The sequence below is a fragment of the Alosa alosa genome, chromosome 16 (genome assembly GCF_017589495.1).
Source record: "Alosa alosa isolate M-15738 ecotype Scorff River chromosome 16, AALO_Geno_1.1, whole genome shotgun sequence".
Classification (NCBI taxonomy): Eukaryota; Metazoa; Chordata; class Actinopteri; order Clupeiformes; family Clupeidae; genus Alosa; species Alosa alosa.
In genome coordinates, this window is record NC_063204.1 from 11841595 (window position 1) to 11863370 (window position 21776).

General features: G+C 43.9%; 1 protein-coding gene across 1 annotated transcript in view; it reads right to left on the minus strand.

Moving 5' to 3' along the window:
• The window catches only part of cbl (Cbl proto-oncogene, E3 ubiquitin protein ligase), a 48280-nt gene that overhangs the window by 18085 nt on the left and 8419 nt on the right, over window positions 1–21776 (minus strand). The window contains 2 exon segments of the mRNA XM_048266999.1: window positions 6901–7057; window positions 7767–7913. Of these exon segments, the coding sequence (XP_048122956.1) occupies window positions 6901–7057; window positions 7767–7913 (304 nt within the window).

The window sequence follows — 21776 nt, forward strand, 5'->3', positions numbered from 1 at the left end:
TAAAAACGACAGATAAATTGACGATGAAAAACTGAGCTGTACTGCTCGCTCATGCGGTCTCCCCTTGCGTTTCTCACTTGGCTGTGTCTGTCTGAGCCACACTGTGAATGGGGCCCTGTTATTACAGCAGTGAAATCCCCGGGCGGAGATTAAAAAAACAACAACCTCTCCCTCTTGCCTTTCACACACACACACACACACACACACAATTGTCACTCAGTAAAGGAGAAGTCACGTACCGCCAAAAGTGGATCTCTGTCGCTAAACTTCACAAAAGCAGAGGCAAGCAGTGAAAGCATGTGCATGCGCGCGCGCACACTCTCACACTCACACGATTAAGCACTGCTACACTTCAGACAAGTTTATAGTTTCCATTCCCTGCCTTCATCTGCAACGCCATCTACTGACATTTTCAAACTCACAATCTATTCTCTCTATCGGTTTCTCCATCTGCAATCCTGCCAGTACTCAGAATACGTGCTGTGGTTCTGTGACAGGCCCTCAGCTCTCCACGGTTAAGGTACACTGATAGGAGATGGTTGCAGGAGCTCTGTGCGCAACGACATGCAGAAATACCTGGCGAGGTGACCTGGAGAGTGGCTTAAATGAAAGTCCCTGATAAGAGGGGGGGCTGAAGAAATTGTGCAAAATCAATATCAAAATCAGTATAAACCACAGTTAATAGGCAGAAAATTACAGTAAGTGTAAATGTGTGTGTGCGTGTGTGTATGTCTTCTGTGACCTGCTTTCTGCTGGTCATCTGCCAGTCGGTCACTCTCATGAAGATGGCCTCTGAGATTTGACCCCCACAGTGAGCACAAATCTTCATCAAAATGTGTGTGTGTGTGTGTGTGTGCAAACCCTAGTGTAAACACTGAATCTATTTCTAGCTGTTCTCCCCAAAAAGCTCCTCCTGCTGTCGCCCCATCCAAGGCCCAAGCCAGACCAAGCTCATCTTTCTACACCACAAGCTGCTCCTTCAGTCGCTGAGAGAAACATGTTCATTTTTTTTTTATTATTATTATTTATTTTTGTATATTTATACAAATAATGGTTAATTTATTTCTTCACAAATTAAAATGTGTATGTGTGTGCCTGTCTGTATGTGTGTGCCTCAGGGTTGGAAATTAGCGCCGCCACCCGCCAAATGCGGGTGAATTTGGTCAACTTAACAGCCACTGTGTCGGGTAAATAAATAGAGCTAGCATACCACAAATAGTCAGATCCAATCCAATTTTCATAGGTATTGACGGTTAAAAATAATAAAGTGTCTGTAGGGATCATGTAACGTTACCAGCCTATAAGGGTAAATCGCGCTGATTTGTTAGTTATCTACAATAACTACCAGTGAGCCGCCGCCCGCAGCATAGCCTAGGCACTGGCGTCGCGCTTCACTTTTTGCCACTACCATTAAGAAACTGTCGTATGCTTTCATGTGCCACTGCTAGCTTATTTCAAGATAACTGCATAAACATAAATCTAGTGAGATCTGTGGATCTGCGTTGTATCTTCACAGGCTAATATTTCTCACGGCCCGCGACACCTTCACTGAAAACTATGACACGCTGCTACTTAGACCTATGATGCAGATGGACGCACATCTCCACACCTATTCGTCGTGGTGGAATCTCTCACAAACTCTTCATTCAAGAAATTACAAACCATATATCAGAATAAACAGCATAACTTACCGAACATAAAGGTGTAAATCATTCCCCTAAACAAGTAGCCGTTCCAGAGTAATCCGGTTTTGAAATTGAAGCAAACGTCTACATGGTCTCTGGGTTTGGGCTTTTGCAGTACATAGCCACACCACTTTTATGACAAGACACTATGGCATATGAATGTGGTTCTGTTGATCTTTAGTTTTGTTGCTACAGTGCTTGGAGGACAGTTAGGTAGGTTTAGGGCAAAATTCAGCACATTTTAACCGTATAGCAATAATGGCAATAACTGATCATTGGTTACTATAATCATATCACATCACATTTTCATAGCGTTTGTCTAGTGGCTGGTAAATTTTGGAATCCACCGGCCACAGTGGCAGGTGGACAAAATATTTAATTTCCATCCCTGTTGTCCCTGTCTGTCTGCCATCTTATGCTTAAGGCAAACATACTGCTATTTACTTCGGTGTTATTCTATAGGGCTCAACATGCTTCTGCGTCAACTCCACGGCGTAGCTACGCCGCCACTCCTACGGCGTCGTGACCATTTTATGGTTCTGCGCCGGGCTGCTGAGGGGCTGCTTTGCATCGCGGTGCATTTCATCGCCATAACGCTCGGTGTCGCTTGTGTCTGCGTCGCTAACCACCGAAAAAAAATAGACTATGACCGAAACGATACTCAGAATGGCAAACCCCATAGACTATTCTGCCAAAATATTAATCTTATTTTTAACCAGCAAATAAGTCTGAGGTTAAGTTTAAGTTATGCAAGCAACCTTTAGTACAACTGCCCACAAAGTAGGCCTACAGCTTGCAGGCGATGTGCTAATTTCAAAACGCTACTGACATATAGACACTTTACAAACGGATAACCCCGTCATTGTAACCAAAATATGTCGGAGTTTATTTGCAAATCTTATGTCAGTGAACTAGCATGTTGTTAACTCCCCGCAGTAGGCTGCCTGCTTGAAACACCGACTATCAATAATACACAGGACGAGTTGACCAATCACAGTACTTGCGGTCTGCGTCGCCTCGACGCAAAGTTAAAACATTTTGGAGGTGCACGTCGAGCTACGGCGGAGGGGTCGGAGAGGAGTTCGTGACGACACAGAGGGGTCTGCGGGGGTACGCCGTCGATTCGACGCCTAAGCATAACATAGGCTTATGTTCTGATGTTTTCTAAATTTCTATACTGTGTTCGCTTTGGCAACATAAACCCCCACCCCCCGCGAATGGTCATGCTGAAAAAGCTCATTGAATTGATTAGCACTCAGAGCTGCTGGGTACCACTCGATAGGTGCTATATCTGCACACACCATCCTAGTACCCACATTGGCTCTGACCAGAGCTGCCACGGCTCTCTCACGCACACGCTAGCCGGGAGACTGTTGGTGTTGGCAGTTGCACTTCTCCGCGTTGCAATGCATCAAATGTACGGGTGCATTCAGGGCACCTCGGAATGACAAGGACCGCCCCCGTGGCTACTTTGTTTTTCCGACAGCAAGTGTTCATGTGCTTTGCCATCGGAATGTGTGACAAACACGGATGCCACAACAAAGGTTAAAACATACACCCACTAAATCCTAAACAAACAACTGTATTTGCTTAAAATATAGTGTAAGATGCTTGTGAAAGAAAGATATGCAGCTTTCAAGTGACAAAAACGGCAAATTCCCAAGTTCACATGAAAACTGTTGGACATGAAAGGCCACATGGACTACAAAACCGAACTACAAGCGTGATGGCGACAAAAAAGTGATGACGAGCCCCTAACTGGGCAACTCTGTTAGCAAAATCTAGCCCCCTGACTCACACATTAAGTGACGTGAATGACGCGGAATGATGATGTTTCACTCGGCGAAAGATTTTTCCGAAGCCCATGAAGCTAGGTACAACATCAAAGCACAGTTAACAAACACACACCCCCAACACCAACAGACCAGCGCACACTCATCTCTTTTCACACATGACGCCTGGAGAGTTGCTCCATCGACGGTAGGCGGGTCAATATATGGAAAAAAAACACACCTAAACTCAAAACAATTGATACAAAAAGTTTAACTGATTATGATACCTTTAGATGTACTTAATAACATATAAAAATCTAGTAAAATCTGACCCCAGTAAAGGGGTCATTTTCAAGATGGCGTCCAAGATGGCCACCAGAAGCTAATTTGGGCTATCTGAAGCATATTCAGCCTAGGAAAGTGTTTTTCGTGTTTAATAAGATTTAGAGGTCTCCGATTCATACATGTCAGACTGAAGTATCAGTTCATCATTTTCAAAGACTTGTAATTTTCAAGATGGCATCCAAGTGATGGCTGTACTTTTTGGTGGTTAGTCCACAGACTCTCTTACAACATTACGGCACAACATCCTGAGTAGGAAGGTTTAGTTGTCCTTGCGTCATTATTTGTGACTCCCTCCAACTGAATCTACTAGTAAGCTTCACAGCTTTTGAAAGTTATCCACTGTAACTGTGTGCATTTCTGCAAGACACTCTTCTGTTAATGTAGATACGGATTACGCCTCACTGCTGCCTGTGGAACATGTCAAAATGAACAATGTGACAATCTGCACAACTTCCTTTCAGAGGACTGAAGGATGATGGATGATAGATGCCAACATGTATTTGATGCACACATGCATGCCTTTGCATGGATTATGGTTCACTAAAATCATAGAACAGCTATATATATTATATTATATATATATATATATATATATATATATATATATATATATATATATATATATATATATATATATATATATATATAATAAAACATATATACCCTGTACATGAAATATAACAATCAACTTATATTCCCATCTTCCACCACAATTTGCATAATAGATAATCTATTCTGTATAGGCGGATCTAGTGTGTGTACATTTTGGTATGTACAGTCCAGGGGAAACAAATTAAACATCCTAAACTATATATTTTCTGAAAGCATATAACCTGTAGATGAGACATAACACCATTTAAGACATGTCCCATCTTCCTCCATGAACACACAATACATTGCCCTCTATTCTGTATAGGCGAATCTAGTGTGTGTACATTTGGGCATGTCCAGTCCAGGGAAAACAAATGAAACCCCCTAAACAATGATTTTCTGAAAGCATATAACCTGCAGATGAGAACACCAGATAAGACATGTCCCATCTTCCTCCATGCCATGAACAATACATTGCCCTCTATTCTGTATAGGCAAATCTAGTGTAAAGGGGATACATTTTATCCTATATTGTCCAGGCAAAACAAATCAAAACACCCAAAACTATATATTTTCTAAAAGCATATAACCTCTAGATGAGATATAACACCTGTTAAGACATGTCTTATCTTCCTCCATGCCATGGAGATGGTTCATAATCCTGTATTGCATTTGCTCTGTATTAAAACGCATTGATTTTAATATATGGCTGAAAAAGGTAGAACACTGAAACATTTTCAATATTACCATTTAAAATCATATTCTTGTTTAATAAGACCACAATTTCACCCCTGTAGGCTGAATAGTAATTGAGATATAGCCATTTTAACCTCTTGACAGCCATTTTGGCTGCCATTTTGAAAATGACCCCTTTCCCAAGGTCAGATTTCACTAGATTTTTACTGTTATTTAGCATGTCCAAATTTACCAGAATCCATGAAAAAACCTTTTGTATCAATTTTTTTGACGTTGAACCCTATATTGACCCGCCTGATTGTGTGGGTGTGTGAGTGAGTGTGAGAGAGAGAGAGAGAGAGAGAGAGAGAGAGAGAGAGAGAGAGAGAGAGAGAGAGAAAGAATGCAAGGAAGAGAGACAGAGAGAGAGAGAGAGAGAGAGAGAGAGAGAGAGAGAGAGAAGAGAAAGTGAGTGAGTGAATGACCGAGAGAGTGTGTGTGTGTGTGGAGAGAGGGTCGTTGAAGACAAGTAATGCTAGCATTAGCCTCTCTTGGCAGGAAAGTCGAAATGAGCACCTGCTGTAATGACTGCGTCAAGCTTTCAGGCTAATGATGCCGACCCATGCTGCCAAGTGTGCATCCCTTTAGTGGGAGTTCTGCTGTCCTAGATGAAGGCATGTGACACTGCGTGTGTGTGTGTGTGTGTGTAAGTTATACGGGGGTTTTACAAGGCTGTCACAAAATTGGACAATGTGAGATTTGGACAAGCAGCCCTGCTAATGATTCCAGTACGGAATTTCTGTCTTAGCATCACTGAAGCCCAAAGCCCACATAATAAAGTGTAACACACACACACAATAAAGTTGAACTCAGCCTCTACTGGAAGGTTCTACACAACAGAAAAAAAAAGGACAGAGCATCAGGTATGCAGGCTGCATACCTGATGCTCGAGAAATAGCACGAGCATAAAATGAATCTGCCCAGTGTGGGGCAGATTTAGTCCCGGAGACTTGAAATAGCAGCGTGGGGAAATGACCTGTCAGATGGCGGTGAGCCGAGTCTTTTTAATCAGCTGCAGAGAACAGCGTGGAGCTGACACACCAGCTCCTAGCAGCAAGCCAGCGGAAAGAGAAGGAAAAAAAAAAAAGACCCCGAGTTCTGAAACAGGAAGACAGGAAGTCAGGAAGTAGACAGGACTGAAAAATACGGCTGCTGGTGTCTGCCGGGAAGCGAGAGGAGTTTCAACCAACGCAAGGCCACATCAAAGGCCTCGGGTCCAGAGCCCGACACACCGCTGTTTCATACCCAACTGACGAGAGACAGGAGACAGGAACAAGAGGAAGAGATGCACTCGCCCCTCTAAAACCTAATTTAATTTCTGCCACATGACGATTTGACTGGTGGACAGCCAGGTAGCCTAAGGCTCTCCTCATACCACCTTTAAATAGCCGAAGTCCTACGCAAGGCCTTTTAGAGGAGGAACACTTCACTGACCAAGAGGAGTGAAAATGGCTTGTAAGAGCCATAAATATTCACTCCCAATTACTGTAATCTTGAACTTCAATAAAGTTAATGCCTTGAGGGGGATTTTAAATACAGAGAGGTGCAGGAGAGCTGACCTGCGTATAAAACATGAAATACATTCTTAATATTATCTTGCTCCTTGTTGAATTATTTTTATGATGTAAAATACTGACTTTGTTGTGATCATCACACAGATAACAGTGCCTGTGATTCTTATAGAGTGAGAGTGGGCCTTTTATGATCTGAAGTACTGGCTTCTTTACATTACAGCACGGTCATCAGTGCGCTTGTGAGAAGGGGCTGCTCACCTGGAAGAGCCTGGTGAAGATGTCGAACTCGAAGACGGAGATGTAGTCGTTGCACGTGAGGTCGATGGTGGACTTGAGGGCCATGGCCTCCAGGCCTGAACTGATGGGGTGGAACTCATGAAGGGCCTGCCGGAAACCCTTCCATGGCACGATGGTCCTACACACACACACACACACACACACACAAGCATGCACAGGTGGGCGGGCGGGCGGACACACACACACACACGCACACGCAAGGATATAAGGGCACACACACAAACACACTTAGAACACTTAGATTTGTGCATTTGTACTTGTAGAAATATATTATGTCTGCACTGCAATAATTCTAAATAGGGCAGAAGTGAACTGAGCTGGTATGACATTGTCTTGGTCACGTTTTACATCCAGTACAGACACACTAGACTGACACTCACATGTACTACAGCACAGTCATGGAGCAGTGCTCACATAACACACTTTCAACATGGGTTTCACACCACACACACTCTAGTGATCATTCTACACACTTTCAACATGGTTTTCACAGGTCATATCCACACACACTCTAGTGATCATTCTCCAACCGTGTGGTTACACGCTCGGCCAAGTCACTAAAGCTAGAGCATCTAGTCTCTCACACACACACACACACACACGGGATTCAGTTTATGGGGATTGGTTAAAGCACTATGAAAAGGGGCCAATTCCTTCTGGAGATATTTTGAGTGGTAGACCCTGGGGAGTTCAATTTGGGGCACAACTCTAAACTAGGCTGAGTCCAAATCAGTAGCATGGAATTGTGAGAAGGATGCAGAACCGGAAGTGTGTGTGTGGTGGGGGGGTGGGGTGAGATGAGGCCGATCATGTGATGTGAAACTCACTTGTCTCCGAAGGACCTTCTCCAGAACTCGGCGGCGTCGGCCTTGGTGATGCGGAAGTTGTCGCCCTGGAAGAGGCCGTTGGGAAAGATGGCCTTGAGCTCGGCCAGCATGTGACTGAAGATCAGCGACAGCTTGGTCAGGTTCCGCCTGTGGAGGTCAGAGTGAGGAAGTGCATGTTAATAACGCACAGCGTCAAAGGAGACAGACAGACAGACAGACAGACAGAGTGTGTGTGCTCCAATGTTCCATTATTTTTTTTTTTATTATTCTCCATAGTCCATGTCAATTGTTATTATTCATTTTATAATTATTTTGATGTAACTGGTCATGCCAAAAAAGCTCATTGAATTGAAAATTGAATTCGAGAGAGAGAGAGAGAGAGAGAGAGAGAGAGAGAGAGAGAGAGAGAGAGAGAGAGAGAGAGAGAGAGAGAGAGAGAGAGAGAGAGAGAGAGAGAGAGAGATTTATTACACCTTTACTCCTTCTTTCCTTTGTTTTCTTTAGAATTTCAACAAAACATCAAAACACATCAGCGCTAGAAACAGCCAGCACTGTTGCAGACCATTTAAAAAAGCGATCCGGAGGTTTCCGCTCCACAGAGCCGGGCTATCAGGAAATAATGACCGGGTTAAAAAAAGTGCGTTTAACCACAATGATGGGTGCAGTGAGTTACATTCTTCCTTCCTAGATGAGGATGAAGTAAAGGGAGAGTTGTGGGAGAGATGAGGTAGAGAGAGAGGACGGAGGAGAAGGAAGAGGAGGATAGAGTGAATATGAGAGAGAGAGAGCTAGCAGAGCCTGTAGGGCAGTAGCTGGGGTGGAAGTAGAGACTGGCGACTGGACATGCCTGCTGCATACTTCTGATTCCACAGCCCCCTGGCACGCCAGTCACAGAGAGGAAGAGAGGGAGAGAGAGAAAACAAGATCGAGAGAACCAGAGTGAGAGACACAGACACAAGGATATAAGCAGTGTACGAGAGAAACAAAGAAAGAAAGAAAGAAAGAAAGAAAGAAAGAAAAAAGAGAAAGAGCGAGAAAAGAGAGATAGAAAACAAGTGTGAGTTGGAGAGAGAGACAGAAGCAGTTTTTGGAGCTGCAGCGTAGCGAGCAGCAGGGGGAGGAAGTGGGAAAGAAAGCCATGATTTACTGGGCAGCACAGTGGGGGATTGTGCAAGGGAGCACAGGACAGCGCAGCAGCACACTGCACAGGACTGCAGCTGCCTACCCCACTTTACCACATGACAGAGGGAGACCGGGGGACAGAGAGAGAGAGAGAGAGAGAGAGAGAGAGAGAGAGAGAGAGAGAGAGAGAGAGAGAGGTTGTGCTTTGGCAACACTGTACCTACAGTCATGCTAATAGAGCAGCCTTGAATTTAATTGAATTGAGAGGCAGAGTGAAAGAGGCAGAGTGAGAGAGAGAGAGAGAGAGAGAGAGAGAGAGAGAGAGAGAGAGAGAGAGAGAGAGAGAGAGAGAGAGAGAGAGAGAGAGAGAGAGGTTGTGCTTTGGCAACACTGTACCTACAGTCATGCTAATAGAGCAGCCTTGAATTTAATTGAATTGAGGCAGAGTGAAAGAGGCAGAGAGAGAGAGAGAGAGAGAGAGAGAGAGAGAGAGAGAGAGAGAGAGAGAGAGAGAGAGAGAGAGAGAGAGAGAGAGAGAGAGAGAGAGAGAGAGAGAGAGAGAGAGAGAGAGAGAGAGAGAGAGAGAGAGAGAGAGAGAGAGAGAGAGAGAGAGAGAGAGAGAGAGAGGGTTTCCATTACAGCTCTCCACAAAACTTAACCGATATTTTCAAGTCATACAGTCTGTGAAAAACACAATTACGAATGGCTGGTGTGCATTGCGATTAAATATGACATATCTTCTTTCGATATCGATAGTCTTTCCAGATAAATGTGACTATGGATCTCCAAAATTCTGATACATTTCAGCAGTGGGCAATTCCATGCAAAACTGTGACATCCATAACACCATCACAATGCCATGGTATTTAGTTGGCGTTATGGGCGTGACAGTTTTGCGTGGAATTGCCCCAGTTTATCTTCAACTTAATCTACCTTGATCATAATAAATAATATCATTTAGAAAAAAAATGTTTGGAGTATAATTGCACCGATGTCTTCACCTCAAACGAACTATGAAAATAATCATTAGACAACACAAAACGTGCCACGTTTAGAGTCATGTGACTCAACTAAATGAGTCAAATGTTTTTCCATTTCATTTTTGCGAAATAGTGCCATTTCGACACGCCTGAAAAACCACCTTGTGAGCATTTGAGAATTTTTTCTCAATTCATGCGTTTCCATTACTCGTCTTTCATTTCACATTTTAGATTTGTGCATTTTCAGAGTTAATGGAAACCTGTCTAGAGAAGAAAGAGAGAGGGAAAGACAGAATGACAGAGGAAGAGAAAATTGGTTAAGAGAACAGGCAGAGAGAAAAACGGATAGAAAGAGAGCAAAAAAAAGAGAGAACTGGAGAAAGACATGGCGACACCGATAAAAGGAAAAATGAAGGAGATAGATATGAAGTAAGTGAGACAGAGAAAGAGAGAGATATTTTCCCAGGAGGGTTATTAAAGACTAATCTGTTTCTGATCGAGCTGATTCATACTTGTGAGATTGATTCCATCATTCAAACAGGCCACAGGCCATATCCACACACACACTCCAGTGATCGTTCTCCAACCGTGTGGTTACACGCTCAGTCAAGTCAACGAGCCAATGGATGACTGTTATCACCCCTCACTTTTCAAGCCGAAGGTTTCTTAGAAAAAAAACACAGGCATGCGTCATCCTTCCCAGAAGGATCTCACGAACGTCCAGAGTGCTCTTGCAGAGAGCAATGGTTAACACTTTGGCCGAAGCCGATGAGCACCAGTACGCCTACGCGTGCACAGCTCTGGGTGGGCCCTCCTCGTCAGTGATCAAAACAGGGTTGAATAAGAAACCAACTTCTGCTTTAGACCAAATAATGCTATCCCATTTCAGCAACAAGTGCTTTTTCTATGCATTTCCAGGCTTTTTTCCAACGCTATGCTCCACTGATGTTTCTCCTCTTTACTCATTCATTGGTGTGGGAAATGAGTGTACATCCCACACACTGACTCCGACTCGCTCCGGATCAGTGCATTTTCTCTGCTATGCTCATCTGCGATCAGCTGATGAGGAAGAGAGTCTAGTGGATGACAGAGCAGGGAAAATGCACTAGTGTGCAGTGTTTCCCATACATTGACTTATTTGTGGCGGCCCACCACAATATCAACATTGACCACCACACAATGATTTTCCAGGTTGTACTAAACTGTGCTTAAATCTGGTTCATCATAACCACGCTACGCTAATTTGTTAAGAAACTGTTGAATCCAAGTTAATTCTGGAAACCTACCCCCACAAATAGAATTCAGTTCGGTTGGAAACACTGGTGTGGGTTTGCGGGTATGAAGAGAAGGGCATTTGTATATGTGACAAAATGTCCGTGCGTGATCCGGAGTGTGTGGGTGTATCCAGTGTGTGTGTGTGTGTGTGTGTGTATGTGTGTGTGTCTCTCTCTAAATGTGCGTGTGGTGGCAACAAGCCTTCAATGGCTCACAGCTGTGGCCATCCGAAACCTGTGCCTTCTGATAGGTTAATCTTTTACACACACACACACACACACACCTCAATGTGCATTTTTCCATGGTTTACAGTTAGGTAGGGGCGGGGCATAGGTTAAGTAGAGGCGGAAGTGTGTACATTTCAGTGGGAGAGTGGACACATGCATTCCTGTGTTTAGCCTGTATGTATGTGCGTGCACACGTTTTCATGCCATCTTTGAGCAGGCGAAGAGGAACTGGTGATACTCACAAAAGGCCCTCTGTCTGAGTGTGAGAGTGAGCAAGTGTGTGTGTGTGTGTGTGTGTGTGTGTGTGCGTCTGTGTGTAGGCACAGCTCCAGCCTAAGAGCTGCGGCAGCAGAAATGCTTGTATCCTCTCCTGACCAGCACACACTGTGTACATTTTTACCTTAACACACAGACCACACACACACAGTATTTGGTGTGTTTACGGCCCCCCGAGTAAATATCATCCCTGAGCAGGTCCGGTAGGCTGTGTGTGTGTGTGTGTGTGTTTGTTTAGCCTGTGAGTCAATGCAACGAGCAGACTATGAATGAGCCCCCGGGCTCAGCCCTCTCCCTCACTAGCTCCCTATACTACAAAATCTCAGTCCCTCACTAGTTCACTCTCTCCCTCACCTTCACTCTCATAGATCTAGTTGACTCACTCTTACTCTATAATACCACATCTCTGACTCTCCAATTCACTAATATCGCTCTCTCTCATTGACTAATATCAATTCGAACACTGTCTGGAATTCACTAAAACTTATTGTCTCTCTCGGTCTCTCTGTCCATGAGCCTGACGTCTTTGCCCGTCTCTTTTCTCTCTGTGCCTTTGTCCCGTACAGGAGGGGTGTGTGTGTAGTGTTGGTAAAAAGGAGGGGGGTGGGGTGGACGTCCAGCTGCACCGCGACTCAATGGACTCACTCTTCAGCTGCTTGGACGGACACACGGACACACACACACACACACCCCTGCGAGTTCTCCTTTCCTCGTGAGGGGGCGTCACCTTGGGCCCCGGTCCCATCGTGGAGGAAGAAAAACAAGTTGGTGTGCAACTGCAGAGAGAGGGAACGGGACGCTGTCCACTGCTGTTTGGTTAACCCCACTGCATTCAAGCTGACGGGGTGTGTGTGTGTGTGTGTGTGTGTTTTTGTGTGTGTGCGCACATGTGTGAGGTTTCATTTTTTTCAAACATACACACAACTTGGACCATTTCTATACCCCAATCTCTTTGGCTGTAGAGCCTCTCCTTGTTGTTGCCGTGACAACAACCAGAGTACTCGTGTGCCTCCTCCAACCCCCCCACCAGTGACCTTTGCCCAACAGCTGGCTATTCCCTTCCTGTTTCCTGTTTGCAGTGAATATAAAGCCAAGCTCAGGCAGCAACACAGAGACATACATATAGACTGTCAAGGAAAGAGGGAGAGAAAAAAAGACAGAACAGACAGACAGACAGACAGACAGACAGACAGAGAGAGAGAGAGAGAGAGAAAAAAAGACAGAACAGAGAGAGAGAGAGAGAGAGAGAGAGAGAAAAAGACAGAACAGAGAGAGAGAGAGAGAGAGAGAGAGAGAGAGAGAGAGAGAGAGAGAGAGAGAGAGAGAGAGAGAGAGAGAGAGAGAGAGAGAGAAAGAAAGAAAGAAAGAAAGAAAGAAAGAAAAAAAAGAGAGAAAGAGAGAGACACTAGCTTTGGCAACACTGTACTAAAACAGTCAAGGTAATAATCACCTTTGAATTTAAATTTTTGAGAAAGAGAGAGAGAGGGAGGATATTAAATGAAATAATTAAGACATGTTGAAAGAGAAACAAAAGATTCTATCCGTAGCCCATGAAATCCTACTGATGCTCCACGACACCATCCAACACATCAACGCACCATCCAGCATAAATAGATATCTACACATCGTCCAACACAGAGATATCTATATCTACACAACATCCAGCACATAGAGATATCTATATCTACACACCATCCAGCATAAATAGATATCTATATCTACACACCATCCAGCACATATAGATATCTATATCGACGCACCATCCAACACATATATCTATATTGACGCAACATCCAAAACATATAAATATCTATACACCATCCAACACCTATAGATATCTATATCTACGCAACATTCAATACATTTTGTATATCTACACACCATTCAATACATATAGATATAGATATCTATACACCATCCAATACATATAGGTATCTATGTCTATGTTCCATCCTATCACTACTCTAGTGCCCTGTTTATGTCCACAACTGACACCCACTCAAGCACAGTGCCCAGCACACTTCATAGTTATCAAAACGCCTCTCTGTCCAGTATCATCTGCCTGCCTAACCCCACACCACACCCCACTCCCTCCCGTCCGCCTTCCAATAAGCATCTCTGGCCAACAGCACCATCCCACCCACCAGCTCTGAACTTGTGCATTTCTATTGCCATCTCTCTCTCCCCCTCTCTCTAACCTCAGATCATCCTCACCTTTGACCCACTCCTCCCACACACCAGTCAGTCAGGGAATATCCTCTTTCTCCCACTCACCCTCTCTTTCACTCCCTCTCTACCGCTCCCCTTCTCTCTTTCTCATTCTGCCCTCCCTCACTCTATCTCTCTCTCTCCCTCCTCTCCCCCCCCCCATTCACTCTCTCCATGTCCCTCTCCCCCTCATTGCGGCCACTCCCTGACGTTGTGGGGACCCCACATCCGTGACTCAGCGTCCTCAGTCCGACTAACGGCTCCAGTCCTCCGCCTTGTCCACTGCGGACCCCAGGGCAGTGGGCGTGTGGGCTGACGCAGCATCCTCAGCACTTCCTGCCTTCAGCCGCAGGATCTGATGCGGCTCAAGCAGCCTGAACCTAGCTTACGCACAGCTTACTCACAACTGACACACACACACACGTGCAGGCTGACACAGACTACACCATCAGAATGGACGTGTGCCGTTTTCGCTCTACGTGTGCAGTCAGTAACCTATGGGCATCAGATTGCCGTCTACTGGTCCATTCATACTCACTCAAGGATGGATGGGTGCTGTGGGCTGCTTCATTTGGGGAAAATCTCATTTCGGCAGATATTGCGGTTTAATTTTTGAGTTAAATATTGATTGGTGATTGGTGAGCATGTGTAGTGCATGAGAAGCACCACATGAGGATGACATGAATATAAAAATCATAGATGTGACCAGATTAACTATTGGGACAGAGCAAGCGAGCGGCACGATTAATTACAGCATTTGCGATTAGCTAATTGCATTAGTTCATATTGTGATTTCAATTAAAAAAACAATTAATTGTGCAGCCCAGCTATGATTAAGCTCTTAGTACACAGTCATTTAGTATGGTGGTGTGCTGAGACTGCAGTCTCTATGTCCATTCACAATCCGTATGGTGAGCATATTATGATTAAGATTTAAGGATGCGGAAATTTCAAAAGGTCCATTCACAGTCATTGTGGGTAAGTGCTGCATGGGATTTTAAACTGTAAGGATACGTTCACAGTCAGTTAGTATGGACTGCTGAGATTAAGCCTAGAGAGAGACAGAGAGCGAGTCCAGACCATTAGATGGAAATTCTGGGTTGGCCCTTTCCTTGCAGTCATCACTTTATAAATTTAACTCGCCGGAACTGGCTTTACACCGGATCTCTGTCAGGAAACAGCAGTGACAGCAGATGTGTGTGCGTTCTCCCTCTCCCACTCTCTCATTCACATTCACACACACAGCTCTGTCTCTTTGCAAACTCATGTTACACAGGGGCAGTCTGTGCCAGGAGTGCTGGAATGATGACAGTTCAGTTTCTCTGGTGCCCTACTGCCCTTTATGAGCTGCCACAGAAGCACTCAGCTCACTGTCAGCCTTTTAGCACCGCGCACAGCTTTCCTATGAGGCTGCCCCGACATGCTAGCCATTACTTTAGCCAGCTATGTAGATTTAGACCTCACAAGCCAAAAGGCTTCCCTCCGTTCTTCTGTTTCTTTCCTTCTATCCATTTTCTCTCATTAAGCCCCCATCACACACACACACACACACGACTATTCTCTTATCATTATGCGATCACACTGTTTGCGCAACAATTGCTACAAAACCATGGCTATGCATAGTGCTGCTTCACTACTAGACTACCACTAGATTACATGTGATGGAAAAAACATACCACTTCCTTCCTTTAAACTATATATATATACACACTCACAACCCTACACCCATATATATATATATATATATATATATATATGGGTGTAGGGTAGTGAGTCATTGAAAACTCAGTTGACTTCTAGTTGTGGCCGACAACCACACTGCATTCAGGTATACTAACCACTTGTGCTTGTGCTACTTTTACCTTGTCAGAACATACAGTGCAGTGGGGGAAACACTTTGAGAATGTGGCAATGCATTTAGTTTAAGAAAAAACAAAAAAAGTTCAGTGTCAGCTTGCTGTGCGCAACAAACAGGGAAGTGAGAGCCGGGTCTGCAGTGTGAGGGGTGTGCATCGTGACACGAGTGTGTGTGTGTGCGTGCGTGCGTGCGTGTGTGGAGGGGCGCATGAGAGCTACAGGGTTGGAGCCAAGCTGGGAGCCTGAGCTGGCTGATATTTCCTCACTCAAATCTGGTGTGTGGTGAGCTTTCTGTTGCATAATGGCTGCCGTGCATCACCAGGTGGGTTCTACACATTCCTGAAAGTGACCTGACAGGGGTCACACACAAAGGTGTGAAAACTACCCCCTCCCGAGTTCCTGCAGCAGAAACAGCCCTATATGTGGTGGCTAGAGGTGAGGTGCCCTCTTCATTGTAACGCGGTTTGGGTGCCTTCAAAAGCGCTACATAACTGCAATGTGGTGTTGCTGTTGTTGACAGACTAATAGTGAAGCACATCTCTGAGAATTGGCACAAAGTCTAATCAACATTGTATCTTTGAGAAGCCAAGGACACCGCTGATCCTTTAGGCAACATAACAAACCACCACCGCTTCAGTGCAACACACACACACACACACACACAGACAGGTTTCTTCAATTCAATTCAGTGATTGGGCAATGCCTTGGTACAGTAAGTAATCTTTTAACTGATGTGGTGCCGCTGGTAAAACGCTAACTAGGTCAGTATCAAAAAAACAAAATCTTTGACCCGTTGTGCGCTGAAGCATAACGACATGATTTCCATGTCCAGTCTTTTGACTGACACTCTCCTGATGTCTAATGAGAATAGAACTGGCAGATTCTCATAGCTTCTGTGTCTGTGTTAGGACTAGCCCTTAGGTGAACTGCATTGTGGGATAGTAGTGATGTAGGTGAACAAATGCTGCGGGGTAAATGTGAGGCACGAGGTACGAGTGGTACGGAGGTTTTCTAAGGAAAAGCAAGACGCCAGACTATGCTATAGAGACCGGTCATGGACATGGTGAATTTGACTACCTCCACTGCACTGCAAAACAGCAGCTCAATGATGATCCCCCAATCCAGGTTGGCACGTTTTATACAAAACAGCCAGGCAGCAGAAGGCCACCATAATCCAGCAGCATAAAAACAGCTGCTGAGGCTCAGTAAGTAAGCCACAGGTCAGACCTATCAGTGGGGCCCTAGCACTGGTGGATACCAGGAACTAAATGTGTGTGCCTTCTTTGACCTATAGCGCTGGCCATCATAACTACTCAGGGTGAGGGTCAATGTTAGCAGCATTAGAGCTGGGAGAGCACTAACCTGCAGGAGGTGACAAGGACTGCATTATCAGGTTTGTACTTTTGGTGTGTGTATGTGTGTGGGTGGGAGGTGTTTAGAAGATAACACTGTTGGGTATGTGAACAAAAAAAAAAAAACTGCCATCTCTCTCTGTCTCTCACCAAAAGATGTGCATAACGGTGAAGACATGTCGATGATAACTGCTTGCTGAAGTTCTGACCAGGTGTTGTCAGAATCTGTGTTACGATTCTAAAGAAAATACTGAATTCACATGGACTGCAATCATAAACAGAACAGAATTTAAATGGTCAGTTTTGTCCTTCCAGTTGTTAATATTTATATATCAATAATTAAGCCTAATTTATATAATAACTTAATATATTATATTATATTATATAATTAAATGTGACTACAGGATGAAGTGCAGCCACCACACCAGTGGCATATTCTCCTGTAAGAGGTGATTGTTTAAAGGATGGGTGATTCACTGCCATCTGTGGTTATCATTAAGTTGAATCATTGACAGAAGATTGAGCTGTTATTGGTGGTTACCGTTATTGGATCATAAAAAAATACTTTTACTTTCAAAATGTCATCAAATACACGAGAAGTCTCCACAATATCAAAGGCCGGGACATTCCAACTTCCAACCCCATGGGAATTAATTTTCAACTAAGCTTTTTCTTAAAGGAACCATATGTAAGATTGTGGCCAAAACTGGTACTGCAGTCACATTTAAATTACTGTAGAGCAGTGTATCCCCTCCCCCTGCCCCCTGACTGGCAGAGCTGGCAACACGGATGCCGAAACACTACTGACTGTGATTAGATAGGTGGAGGGTGGTGTATCAGGCCAAAACACATTATGACAACATCAACATCAGTTGAGGGCTGCAACTTCACTTTTTAAATGACAATATCCTGGTCGGACTACTGTTGTCAGTGATAGAAGTATTTGAAATGAACATGATTTCTTAATGTCTAGTGACATATCAGGGCCATTTTATGATTAATTGAAATAAATGTCTTACATACGGTTCCTTTAATTGTCAAAATAACATTAGGCCTAGGTCTTCACAGTGAATACTCTTTTAGCGTAGAATTAGGTGACATAATTGTCTTTAAATCATAAGTTATGTTTAATGCCTCCGGATGAAATTCATGGTAAATTCATACCGATTACAATGGCTAACATCTTGAACGAATGATTATCGAATGATTAATCAGACCGTAACATCATACAATCCTACTGTTATGTAGAATTGGTAGGCTAACAGTAAAGACAGCTATTCTATTTAAGCACACAGACAACTTTGCTTAAAGGTAAAGACATCAGCTTGTGATATGATGGCGGAAAGACACGTCTTTACCGCAAGAGTCTTTACTGTTATTTGTACCTTTTTTGAAAATAACCTCTGTGTGTGTGTGTGTGTGTGTGTGTGTGTGAGCATTTTGTAAGTGAGAATGATGCAGATCGGTAGCAGCGCTGTGCAAGACCACTCTGGTAATGAAGGCTGTAATGCTGATGCACTGGACGGTGTAATTCAAGCTCAAATGGAAACCTCTGTAATGGTCAGTGCATTTCCATTCATAGGGCGGACGCGTGCACACATTCAAGCACACACACACACGAGATTCAATCTCACACACACACACAAACAGCGAGCTCATGTCCTCCATGGCCAAAACAAATAAATAAATGAATTGAAATGAAATGAGGTCAGAATGACCATTTGAACAGAGCTCAACTGCATCTCAAACTGATTATCCCTTTGTTTAGACCAGAGAGACGCTCAAGCCTGTCCCAGGACCCATACGTGCATATTTTCCACAACATTTTCAGTACTGCTGGGTGAATACCTTACACGCTGTCTGAATAGACAGCTTACTTTGGGGCGACCAAGCAGTGGCTCAAGCTACATCAACATAAGTCAAAGCCAATTTGTCACAGGCCGAAGGCTGCATGGCCGCACACATCTGTAATAAGCCATGTCTGTGTCATAATCCTGAGCATCAGGCCCAGTGACATAGGGGTGTCACGATATCAACATTTCAGAATACGATTATCATGACAAAATATGCCCAAACCAGGTCAACAACATTAAATTGCGATTTTCGACTGATAAGACGAATTTGAACATGAAATTGAACTAGCCCTATATCACTGTAGTATATATTTATACCTGTAGTTTCATTGTTTCTAGACATCATTCTAATTGCAGCTAGGCTATCTGAAATTGCATTTTCAGGAGACTTGCCATAACTTATGATGTTAGCTACTGCATGTTAAAATGGCATGTCATGGTTGCACACACTGTCAGTTCATGGACAAACGCAAGTAGCCTACGTTACCTCCTGTCAGAGCAGCTTAATTAGCGATAACATGCCGTGAGGCTTTGACAGCTGCTTTGACAGCACAGCACTATGCAGAGGTATGTTTTTAAACCTAATTATTTTTTTTACAAGCAGACTTTTAGCATGATCTTCAAATTCATTGTTATGCTATAGGCTGTGTGAATCATGCGAATGAAAGATGGAAAACTTGTCAGTAGTTCAGAACACACGGCGAGACAAAAGAAAAGTTCACATTAAGCCTACAACTTTGCATTACATTTCTAATAGGCCAGTTAGCACGTTAGCCAGCTTTTTGTGTAAACTGGGCTGTTTATGTTGTTTCACAGGCTTTTGCTTGTGGGTAGGCTAGTTAGTTCGCTAGAATTAATTAGACTAATAGACACGGTCTCCTGATATCACTTTTTGTTGCGCAGCCAAAATAATTCCCACATGCTTTTCTAGCTGCGGGGCAGAGCAGTAGAGACTGATAAATTCTCCATCATTCTCCATCATGTCCGGTAGGAGCCGTTACACCTCATCACTCACCGCATTTCCCTATGTTCACACACAAGCACAAATTTGTGCTAACATACACTCATACACAAGCATGCATTCATATAGACACACAGACACACACACAGACACACACACCCCTTTCCCAGTGCAGATAAGACGGCCAGATAGGCAAATGTAACGATCGTGTCGTGCTGCCTGTGGGGGAATGCAGCAGGACCTGGCCGTACGCTGGGCCACACTAACAGGGACTGCGAAGTCAGCCTGGCCCTGGGCAGCCATATTTAGTATCTGGCACAATGGGCTCTGTGCAAATAGGGAAGACCAGGGGCTGTATTCACAAAGCCTTTTATCCCACAACTAGGAGTACTCTCCTACTAGGAGTACTAAATCGCACTAAAAGATTTTAGTTAGGAGTTTTCTCTTAAAATTTATTTCACAAAGCCTTTCAGACCTACTCTTAGTAAGGAAAAATGACAACTCCTAAACTAAAAGTGAGTCTTCGTTGCTATGGATGACGTCATTACTCATGCACGAGCTTAACTGAAGTAACCACCTTGATTGGCTGATGATTGTAACCCGGGAATAATTCCAAACACCTCCCTTACGATGATGAGCGACAGGTGACAGGTCTGAGAAAGCGTGCGCTACACAAGGACATAAGATGATGAATAACTGAATAAAAAGCCTAAATGAATAAAGAGTAAGGCAAAACAATAGCCTAGTAGTCTAATGAAACATTGATGCAGTATCTTTGCAACATTATTAAATTAATCTGTCACCATATCTATGTCTACGTTTGCAAAGAGGAGAATATTTTAATATGATTCACAATGAAATGTTACATTTAATTTAGCCTACATGTTGACAATGAGTAGTTTTGGTTGTTGTTGGTGGCATTATTGCATCCCTTTTATGCCTACAATGCAAAATTGTTCCCTCGCGATTGGAAGCTCCTGTAGCCGCATACGCATTTCAAAACATTGTGACGTGAAATGCCACAAAAAGCGGTATGTGAATAGGTCTTAGTGAGTTAGGAGTCCTCTCGACTTCTTTTAAGCGGTCCCAGACTTAGGTGCTACTTGTAGGAGCCATAAATGTTTTCTTTATATTTTGCTTTTCATTATGATAAACTTTATGGGTATTGGTTTATTTTGATTTGTGTTTTTTGTTTATTGGTTATTATGGGACATGGGTGTGGCGCTGGGCGTGTGTGGTGCGCAATTGGAAGTCTTAATTAGTCCTACCTGACACCTGCGCTTCAGTTCAGTTTGGCGTGGGGTGAGTACGGGGGAAGGCTATTCTTTTGTGTACCGCACTTCGCATGGTATTGAAAAGCCTTATATCTCAACGTTTTGCTCTGCCTTGCATTCAAAAGACTATTGGAGTCTTGATTGATATGGAGAACAATAAACCAGAAGAAACGGGAGCAAGTGTGTGTGGACATTGGATTATTTAGTGCGTGTAAGACAATTTGATTTCCCCCTGCTTAGCCCACCGCGGCTTCTGAACAAGTTAGTTAGTTGGATCTGGTAGCCGCAATACTACTTTTAGGTCTAAAATGTTTAGTGTTTAGTGTAGTGACATTACTTTTAGTGAAAAAAGTTAAAGTCCTAAAGTTAGGAGTAACACGCCCATTATTTTTAGGAGTTGCTCCTAAATTCGCCAGTTAGGAGCTACTTTTAGCCTTAAAATTATTTGTGAATACGGCCCCAGGGGCAGAAGGGAAGAATGCGGCCAGACGGCCGGTCACTTGGCCGATGGTGTGGAGTGGAGTGGAGTGGAGGGGGGCTAGCATGACTCTGCTAAAATCAGCCACGGAGAAGAGCGTGCCCCACGCACGCACACGCAAACTGCAACAGGACACCGGTTCAAACG